Raw genomic sequence first — 10579 nt, 5'->3', positions numbered from 1 at the left:
AAAAAAAGGGCAGTGCCTGTGGCTCGAAGGAGTAAGGCACCAGCCTCATTTGCTGGAGGTGGTGGGTTCAAACCCAGCCCGGCCAAAAACCACAAAAACAAACAAACCCCCCCCCCCCAAGAATTGTAAGTCCAGATTGGTGTTATGAGTAAATTTGGAGATCTGATTCCAGACCTCATTGGGATAAGACCTGAAATCTCTCTCTTTTTTTTTTTTTTTTGCAACAGAGTTTCACTATGTCGCCCTAGGTAGAGTCCTGAGGCATCACAGCTCACAGCAACCTCCAACTCCTAGGCTTAAGCTATTCTCTTGCCTCAGCCTCACAAGTAGCTGGGACTACAGGTGCCAACCACAACGCCCAGCTATTTTTTGTTGCAGTTGTCATTGTTGTTTAGCTGGCCTGAGCCCGGGTTCGAACTCACCAACTTTAGTGTATGTGGCTGGTGCCATAACCACTGTGCTGAGTGCTAAGCCAAGACCTTTGAGCTTGAGGTTGGGGGCCAGACCTCCAGGGCCTAGCACAGTGCCTGGCACAAGGGAGTATTTGCTGACTAGAGGAGACAGATGACTGACTGGGTGACCACAATTTGAGGGACAGCAAGCAAGTAGAAGCAGAGAGGTTAGGGACTCACTGAAGGTCACACAGCTCATAGCAGAGCTGGCCTGAAATCACAAACCTCAGAATTCTCAGTCCAGGGATCTATCAGCTACAAAGGGATTAGCAGTCAAAATGGATCTGCCTTTTGAAGCAGTGAAGCAGAAATAAGAACAGAGCTGGGCCCCCCAGCCCACACTCCCTGGAGACTCAGGTGGCTATCTCCCAACTTCACCTCCCCCCTTATCCCTGTACCTGTGGCTGGGAAGGGAAATGTTGAGGGTGAAGGAGTGCTGGATGCTGGTCAACAAGGGAACTTTTTTTTTTAAGAGACAGATTCTCATTTTATTGCCCTTGGTAGAGTGCCATGGTGTCACAGTTCACAGCAACCTCCAGCTCTTGGGTTTAGGCGATTCTCTTGCCTCAGCCTCCTGCCACAACGCCCAGCTATTTTCTTGTTGCAGTTTGGCAGGGGCCGGGTTTGAACCCACCACCCTTGGTATATGGGGCCAGCGCCCTGCTCAGTGAGCCACAGGCGCCGCCCAACAAGGGAACTTTTGTTTACTTGAAATTTGCAGAGTAGATCTGTGTTCTCCCATATGTCCCCCAAGTCCCCATGTCCACACACACACACACACACAAAATGGTGATTATGGATATGCTAATTAATTTGATTATGGCAATAATTTCACAGCATATACTAGATATTAAATTATCACATTATATACCTTGAATATGTACAATTTGGGGGGGGAGTCAAATGTCCCTCCATAAAGCCAAAAAAGAAAAAGAGAGCTTATCAAAGTGACCTGTTTACAGAAGCAAGGAGACGAACTGAGTTTCAAGAGCTCTAGTTTGCCCAGTGGGTGGGAGCAGATGTTTAAGCTAAAGTTTTCTGAAGGAGCTGGATCCAGGTCTCCAGGGGAAAGTGCTTGGCATTCCTTGGTAAGAGCAAAAATGGTGGTCCCCAGGGCAGGAAGGCTGGTGGCTTCACAGCCCTTTGGGATTCTTGAGGTAAGGTCCCACTGGCACTTTAAGCCTGGCTGACAGGGTGAGGGCAGTGGCCCCCCAAACCCATCTGGACCCTAAGACTGCTCTCTAGCACCAGGGAGGAGGCAGGACAAGCCTCGTGCTGCCTGTGACCATTCCTCCAAGCACTGGCTCAGGAAGCAGTAGGCAATGGGGAGAGCCTGCCCCTGCCCCCCTCCCTAGGAATCAGTAGCACTGAGGAACAGAACGGGCAGGGGGGTGCTTAGCTCCCCAACCCAACTCTCCTCTCTATCCCAAGAAGTCCTTTGAAAGGTTTTCCTGGCAGAGTTTAAAGCTTCAATTCATTCAACTGCCTGGCATGACGCCCAGGATGAGGGGATGCTGGGAAGGCCCTAGCCTCACACCCCAACCCTTACCTTAGCTGCCCCTACTTTCCTGGGACCCCTGCTGGCAGGCCTCTCACTGGCCTCTCCATATCCAGTGGTACCCACCCCCTTTCCCCTTGTGAACTCAGGTATCCCGCCACTTTCCTGTGGAGCAGATGGCCATCCCAGGGGCTCAAGCTTGCTAAATCAGACACTTAAATCCCCTAATCCTTGGTGAGAGGCTGGTGAGGGTGCAGTAGCCCAACCCTAGAAAAGCAGGGGAGGGAGGGAACCTTGTGCCAGCCCTGGCAGGAGGGGAGGAGGGACAGTTGGTTCCCAAGTTGTGAATGGAGTCCCCCCCCATCCCTAGTTGTCATGCATCCCACAGACTGACCCAGTCTCCAGCCTTTGTTCCCCTCCCGGAACCTGGGCATTGGGCCCCCCAGCCCACACTCCCTGGAGATGCAGGTGGCTATCTCCCAACTTCACCTCCCCACTCACCCCTGCACCTGTGGCCTACAGCCCACACTGGCACGCATCCCTCAGACACACAGGTGGTAGCAAAGTTTTATTGTAAAATAAGAAATTGATATAAAAAAAGGGATATAAAAAGGGGTAAGAGGGGTAGGAGTGAAAACTTCAGATGTGCCTTGCAGAATGCAAAAGAAATTGACCCTGAGCATTTAGGGGAAGGAATAAACAGGTCTTAGTGGATCTAGATCCTACACAAAAGATGGAATCCTCCACAGTGTGGGATGGGGTAAGACTTCTTTTTAGGTGCCAAGGTTCACCAAGGGGTTGGACAGGCTTTGGCTGAGTTTAAAGTCTTGGCAGAGACTTTGATACTCAGCTTGTTGAACAGCTGCCCAATCACAATAACTCCTAACCCACACCAACAGGGACTTGTAACAAGCACCCCAGGATGGGGTGAAGTCCCAGACTTCATGTAATAAAAGGTGGTTTTCAAGGCCAGACACACTATCTCATTAATCCTCACAACTAACTCTGTGAGGTAGCTACAATTACCAGCATTTCATAGACATGGACATTGAAGCTCAGAGAAATTAAACAACTTGAAATGGCTTCCCTGGTTAGTACAGTGGAGAACTGGGCTTCCAACCCAATGTATGGCTGACTGTAAAATCTAACCCTTAAACTCAAGAACATTTCCTTACCTCTTCCAAATATTCCTCATAGTAAAAACCTTACCATTCCACCCCAAAATACCAGTGTAGGCCAATTTCCTCAGCAGAGCCCCAGGCCAAGGCTGATAGACAAATTCCTGGGTGTTTCTGAGGCACACCTATAGCAAAAACCAGGGATTGTAATACCTGAGTCCCAAAATGGCAGGGAAGGGGGGTATGGGTAGGGGGTTGTCAATGGGGGACAAGAAGCAGAGGGCATCAGTCGGAGTCAGGTCCCTCTCTCTTGAACATTAATTTTTTATGACGGGAGGTAGATTGCTCCTTCTTGGACTTCGGTTGGCTGTGAAAGACAGAGGAGGGGAGGCGGAGAGATGACATCTTTTGAGTGAGAAGGTCTGGGATGCTTCTCATTGATCAAAACTTTGAAGGGCCTAAGGCTAAAACAAGGGGAATTTTTTTTTTTTTTTGAGACGGAGCCTCAAGCTATCCCCCTGGGTAGAGCACCATGGCATCACACTCACAGCAACCTCCAACTCCTGGGCTCAAGCGAGTCTCCTGCCTCAGCCTCCCAAGTAGCTGGGACTACAGGCGCCCACCACAACGCCTGGCCATTTTTTGGTTGCAGCCATTATTGTTGTTTGGTGGGCCCGGGCTGGGATTCGAACCCGCCACCTTAGGTGTATGTGGCTGGCGCCTTAGCCGCTTGAGCCACAGGCGCTGAGCCAAACAAGGGGAATTTAAGTTAAGATGGTTGTGTTGTCTTCATATGCACAGGCTTACTGAGCCCCTTGGGGTATTTTAGTGTATTAATCTCTTAATCTTCTCTTATTCCTTTTTTTTTTTAAGATAGAGTTTTTGTTGCCCTCAGTAGAGTGCTGTGACATCACAGCTTACAGCAACCTTAAATTCTTGGGCTTAAGCGATTCTCTTGCCTCAGTCTCCCAAGTAGCTGGGACTATAAGCACTGCCATAACATCCGGCTACTTTCTTGTTGCAGTTGTCATTGTTGTTTAGCTGGCCTGGACTGGGCTCAAACCTGCTAACCTTGGTGCATGTGGCTGGCACTGTAGCCTATTTTTTTTTTTTTAGAGACAGGGTCTTGCTCTGGCTCAGGCTGGTCTTGAACTCATGAGCTCAGGCAATCTACCCTCGTTGGCCTCCCAAGTGCTGGAATTACAGGCATCAGCCACCTTGCCCAGCCTCCTTACTCTTTTATTTTTTATTTTTTTGCAGTTTTGGCCAGGGCCAGGCTTGAACCCACCACTCCTGGTATATGAGGCCAGTGCCCTACTCCTTGAGCCACAGGCGCCGCCCTCCTTACTCTATTTTGTAAGTGAGGAAACTGAGTCTGACAGGAGAAGTCACGAGGTTACCCAGGACCTGCTAGTACATGGCAGGGCTGAGTATCTGACCCCAAACCCAGGCTCTGTTCAATACTAACATATAGTTATCAGGCCCCTCCTTGTGTCTCCCAGCCACTGTGAATAGCAGAGAAGTATTCACACTTATCCCGGGGTTTAGAGGTTTATGGATCCCCTGAGGCAGCAAAGTGGTTGTATCATACAATTGGAGTTAGATTAAAAAAATGATTGCACAGGGCACCAACCCAGCAGGATGGGATCAGCTGTCTTTTACCACAGAGGCAGGATTAGAATGGAATCCTATGGCTTTCCAACACAGGAAGGCAGGAGAGTAGGGCTGGGAGGGGGCCCAGGTCACTTACCTGGAATGAGCCCTGTTCCCATCTGACTCCTTCTCAGCCTGGGCATCCTTGATTTCCAGGGCCTCATTCAGCTCTCGGAACATTTCATAACGTTCACGCCCGCGAATCTGCAGCAGAGGAGGAAAGGGATAAAAAACTATAGATATTCTTTGGCTTAAGGTGGTCCAATTCATGTTTTTGGTCTGGTGTGGTGGTTCATGCCTATAATCCTAGCACTCTGGGTGGCTGAAGTGAGTAGGTTGCCTGAGCTCAAGAGTTGGAGATCAGCCTAAGCAAGAGCAAGAGCTCGTCTTTAAAAAAATCAGTGGGGCATTGTTGGGAGGGCAGTGCCTGTACTCCTAGCTACTCGTGAGGGTGAGGCAAGAGAATCATTTGAGCCCAAGAGTCTGAGGTTGCTCTGAGCTATGACGCATGGCATTCAACCCCAGGGTGACTGGATGAGACTGCCTAAAAAAAAAAAGGGGGGGTGGCGGCTCCAGTGGCTCAAAGGAGTAGGGCATTGGCCCCATATACAGGAGGTGACAGATTCAAACCCAGCCCCCACCAAAAACTGAAAAAAAAAAGATATGGGTGGTGCCTGTGGTTCAGTGAGTAGGGCGCTGGCCCCATATACCAAGGGTGGCAGGTTCAAAACTGGCCACTGCCAAACTGCAATGAAAAATCGCCAGGCGTTGTGGCAGGCACCTGTGGTCCCAGCTACTCTGGAGGCTGAGGAAAGAGAATCACCTAAGCCCAAGAGTTGGAGGTTGCTGTGAGCTGTGATGCCACAGCATTCTACCTAGGGCAACAACAACAACAACAAAAAAAAGATGGTTCAATGTATGTTTTTTTTTTTTGCAGTTTTTGGCTGGGTCCAGGTTCGAACTCACCACCTCTGGTATATGGGGTTGGTGCCCCACTCCTTTAGCCACAAGTGCCCCCCAGTGTATATGTTTTTAACCTTACAATGATACGAATGCAAGTCATACTTAGTAGAAACTATACTTTGAATTTTCACATGATCAAATTTTTTACTTTCAGTATACTATTTACTGAATTACATGAGATATTCAACACTTTAATATAAAACAGGCTTTGTGATTTTGCCCAACCATAGGCTAATGCAAGTGTTCGAGTACATTTAAGGTGGGCTAGGTTAAGCTATGTTTGGTAGTTTAGGTGATTAAATGCATTTTCAACTTACAGTATTTTCAACTTATGATGAATTGTTTTTTTTTTTCTTTTTGAGACAGAGTCTCACTGTGTTGCCCTCAGTAGAGTGCCGTAGCATCACAGCTCACAGCAACCTCAAACTCTTGGGCTTAAGTGATTCTCTTGCCTTAGCCTCCCAAGTAGCTGGGACCGTAGGTGCCTGCCACAATGCCTGGCTATTTCTTGGTTGCAGTTGTCATTGTTGTTTGGCAGGGCCAGGCTGGTTTGAATCGCCAGCTCCCATGTATGTGGCTGGTGCCCTAGCCACTGAGCTACAGGTGCCGATCCAACTTATGATGAATTTATCAGGAAGTAACACCATATCAAGAAGCATCTGTATTGGATAAAGTCATAGAACCATTTTCATATTCTCTTTAACAATTTTCTTTCTGAAAGGTCATCTTTTAACATGTATAACATATATTACTGTACAAGTCAGTGTTCTGAAGTTTGGTACAACCAGGAGCCATTGTCTCTGAGTCACCACTGCCCCCTAATGGCAAATGCTTTAATTGTAGGCAAAGCATTTTGAGTGACAGTCTTGAAACTTTTATTTTCTTTTTAAGACAGAGTCTCACTATGTGCCCTACTGTCACAGCTCACAGCAACCTCAAAGTCTTGTGTTCAGGCAATTCTCAGCCTCCCAAGTAGCTGGGATTACTGGTGCCCGCCACAATGCCTGCCTATTTTTCTGAGGTAGTAGTCACTGTTGCATGGCAGGCCCTGGTGGGGTTTGAACCTGCTGGCCCCAGTGTATGTGGCTGGTGCCCTAGTGGCTGAGCTATAGGTACTGAACCTTTTTTTGTTTGTTTTTAGGTGCCTGTCATAATGATGCCTGGCTATATATATATATATATATTTTTTGTTTTGTTATTGTTGCAGTTGTCAATGGTTGTTTAGCTGGCTCAGGCTGGGTTTGAATCTGCTTGCCTCAGTGAAATGTGGCAGGCGCCATAACCACTGAGTATGGGTGCCGAGCCTAGACTTGAAACTTTCAACCTGATAATATTAATTTTATAAGAGCCAGGGCCATGAATAGAGGAAAGAATGGATACAGAAACTGGGCCTAACCTCATATTCCCTATGGTTATATCTTTTCTTCCCTTATCCAGCCCCTCTTAGTATATGCAAGAAACTGTGCATCTGTCTCTCCCAAACTTAGTACCTTGAGGGTAAAATATTCTCCTTCCAGCAGTTTCTTCTTTGGCTGTGGAGAGGAGCTGGTACTGGTGGGCAGTGCTGGAAACGAGACAAGGAAAGGTGAGAAAAGAACAAATCTGGGCAGAGAACCTTTTGCCTCCTTCACCTCTTCTTGCCCTGCATGCTTACATCGCTTGGTGCTCCCAAGGGATGGCTCAGAACAAGTCTCCCCTTTCTTGCGGGAATTTTCTTCCTCTGTGCGGCGGTCTCTCCCAGGACAGGCACAAACACGCACCTCAAAGCTGTTCCGTCCCAGCAGGTTACCACTACCAAGCGTAAGAGAGAAGCAGGAGGCAGTAAGGAAATTGGGTTCTACCTACCATATTTTACAATCTAGGCCCACCTATACCCAATTGCCTTTGTCCTAACTGGATCCTAAGCTCCAGCTCTAGGTAGACAAAAGAGAAGCTACAGGTAAGAGACAGAACCCAAAGCCAGAGAAAAGAAAACCAAAAGAGAGCAAGAGAGATGTCCTGTGTGGGGTTGGGGGGAGGCATGAAGGGAAGTGGTATAGGGCAGGCCCAGAGGTATAGCCTCTGGGCAGGTGCAGAGATGAGCAGAGGCTGGGGTGTAAAGGGTGGCATGTGGCTCCTTACCTAGAGTCTTCCAGTGTGATGATGGTGAGGATGGGTCGACGGTTCATGCCCCCCATGCAGGAACTGTTACACATGTAGTTGTAGTGGATGGTGGTACAGTCAGAGCCGACCTAGGAGAGAACAGAGGCCCAGGGTGAGGCCAACCAGCACCCAGAGAGACCTGTGGCAACCTGGGGAGTCCTAACCTTTCTAAGCTTCCATTTCTTTTTCTTTTTTTATTGCAGTTTTTGGCCTGGGTGGGTTTGAACCCACCACCTCTGGCATATGGGGCCAGCGCCCTACTCCTTTGAGCCACAGGCGCTGCCCCTAAGCTTCCATTTCTTAAACTGTGCAATGGTTTACCCTAACTCACCTGCTCTGCATACCTCATAGGGTTGTGGCACGGTTGAATAAGAGGCAGGAGAAAGCCCTCCTACCTCCCACCTGGGTAGTCACTGACAACTCCCCCCACCCTCTGCCTCCCTCCATACCCAGCTGCCAAATCAGACCTCAGGAGGTTCATAGGGCACCACCACACTGTGTCGAAAAGTGTTTTTATCATCCAAATACTCCACACGCAAATTTCCTTCCACCCGGATGAGATGCTGAGGAGGGGCCAGACCTAAGAGCAACCAAGGAGGAATAAGAGGCCAAGGAGCCTGGATAGCCAGTTCCGTCCCTTCTCCAGCTTCCAGTCACTCACCATCACTTTCTGAGCAGCGCTCATGGTGGGGGCAGCGCCTCACCACTTCTGTCATGTGTTGTGATTGCTTATAGATGGCCATGGCACGGATGCGACTGCCTGGTGGGGGTGTGGAGTCGAACCACAGCTGTACAGGGCAGGTCTTCGCCAGCTGGCAAAACATCTTGTTCAGGACAGGAGAATACTATAGGGAAAGGAAGGAGAAAGAATGGAAAGTCAGGGAACAAGTGAACAAGTAAAGGGGGGGAGGGTACCAAGGAAATAAACGCTGCTTAAGCAACCGCCAGAAGCCATGCACTATGTGGGGAGGACAGCTATAGACAGCAGGATTGGGGTGTGCCTCAGAAGTTTCTTTTCTTTTCTTTTCTTTTTTTTTGAGACAGAGCCTCAAGCTGTCCCCCTGGGTAGAGTGCTCTGGCATCACAGCTCAGAGCAACCTCTAACTCCTGGGCTCAAGCGAGTCTCCTGCCTCTGCCTCCCAAGTAGCTGGGACTACAGGTGCCTGCCACAACGCCTGGCTATTTTTTGGTTGCAGCCATCATTGTTGTTTGGCAGGCCTGGGCTGGATTTGAACCTGCCACCTTACATGTATGTGACTGGCGCCTTAGCCACTTGAGGCACAGCCGCCGAGCCAGAAGCTTCTTTTCAAAAGCCAAAGAATGAATGTGAGTGAAGAAAAAGGAAGATCATTTCCATATCCCCATGCAATGCTAAGTGATAGGAAAGGGCCACAGTGAGGGGGCTCACATTCATAATCCCAGCACTCTGAGAAGCCAAGGCAGAAAAGGATTGCTTGAACTCAGGAGTTCAAGACCAACCTGAGCAAGAGTGAGACCTCATCTCTACTAAAATTAGAAAAATTAGCTAAGCATTGTGGTGATTAGCTAGGCATTGTGGTGATTAGCTAGGCATTGTGGTGGTGCCTGTAGTCCCAGATACTCGGGAAGCTAAGGCAGGATGATTGTTTGAACCCAGAAGTTTGATGTGAGCTAGGCTGATGCCACAGCACTCTAGCCAGGGCAACACAGAAAGATTCTGTCTAAAAAACCAAAAGTGTGGTGGTACCCATAGCTCAGTGGGTAGGATGCCAGCTTCATACATCAAGGTTGGTGGGTTCGAACTGGCCCAGGCCAGCTAAAACAACAGTGACAACTGCAACAACGAAAAAATAGCTGGGCATTGTGGTGGGTGCCTGTAGTCTGAGCTACTTGAGAGGCTGAGGCAAGAGAACCGCTTCAGCCCAAGAGTTTGAGGTTTGAGGTGCTGTGAACTGTGACACCACAGCACTCTACCCTAGGGCAACAGCTTGAGACTGTCTCAAAAACAAAAGAAAACAAAAAAACCCACCTAAAACAAATCAAGAGTGTGATGATGGGAAGGATGAAAGCTTGAGGTCAAGGGGGAAAATTCAACTTTGTGGCAGAGGCCACAGGTCACAGATGAAATGGGTAAAATGCTTGCTAAGAAGCTGAAGGCTACCATGAAGGCTATGTTAACCAGTTTGGTGAAAATATTTCAAATTGTATACAAAACCAGCACACTGCATTAATGTACACAGCTATGATTTAATTAAAAAAAAAAAAAGCTGAAGGATGAAGAATTCCAAAGTTCTAAACAGAAAAATGCTAGGGGATATGGTCAAAGGCAGCCTCTGGGGCCACTGACCGTGCAGGTGACAGACTTGGCTGTGCCAGAATTCAAGAAGCCGAGGCGGAAACCGTAGCTGCCAGGGTAAGTTGTCTGAGAAGGGACACAGGATGACAGAGGCCAGCCGGTGACTGGTGCAGAGGCTGCTGGTGTAAGGGCAGCTGTTGTGGAAGCCACTGGTGCAGGATCCTCTAACGTTCTGAGCGCTTCATCTGGACCTTCATCAAACCAGTTTACAATGTCTGGGGACAGCATCAGATCATCCACTGGTGGGGACAGTGAGGAGGACTGTGGTGGCAAAACAAGAGTCAGAGGACCAAGTCCCCAGCCCAGTAGCCTGCCAACCAACCCCTGGTCTCTGCCCACCCTTAGTCCTTACCAGAACATTGTTTTCAGGAAGTCTGAAAGACAAAAGTAGAAAGTCAGTACCATTGTTTTTTTTTTT

At 48.7% G+C, this 10579-nt stretch overlaps 1 protein-coding gene across 1 annotated transcript in view; it reads right to left on the bottom strand.

The window, feature by feature from the left end:
- Positions 1-2505: 2505 nt before the first annotated feature.
- TP53 (tumor protein p53) overlaps positions 2506-10579 on the bottom strand; it is a 23193-nt gene continuing 15119 nt past the window's right edge. Inside the window, exons 3-11 of the mRNA XM_012806041.2 lie at positions 10514-10535; positions 10153-10422; positions 8488-8671; positions 8294-8406; positions 7806-7915; positions 7339-7475; positions 7175-7248; positions 4819-4925; positions 2506-3435 (exon numbers count right to left, since the gene is read on the bottom strand). Coding sequence (XP_012661495.1) covers positions 3354-3435; positions 4819-4925; positions 7175-7248; positions 7339-7475; positions 7806-7915; positions 8294-8406; positions 8488-8671; positions 10153-10422; positions 10514-10535 — 1099 coding nt within the window. The 3' untranslated portion in view covers positions 2506-3353. The remainder of the gene's footprint in view (positions 3436-4818; positions 4926-7174; positions 7249-7338; positions 7476-7805; positions 7916-8293; positions 8407-8487; positions 8672-10152; positions 10423-10513; positions 10536-10579) is intronic.

This window comes from Otolemur garnettii, unplaced genomic scaffold (genome assembly GCF_000181295.1).
Source record: "Otolemur garnettii isolate 467f Iridium unplaced genomic scaffold, OtoGar3 scaffold00046, whole genome shotgun sequence".
NCBI classification, from domain to species: Eukaryota; Metazoa; Chordata; class Mammalia; order Primates; family Galagidae; genus Otolemur; species Otolemur garnettii.
This window is presented reverse-complemented; position numbering and strand designations above follow the sequence as displayed.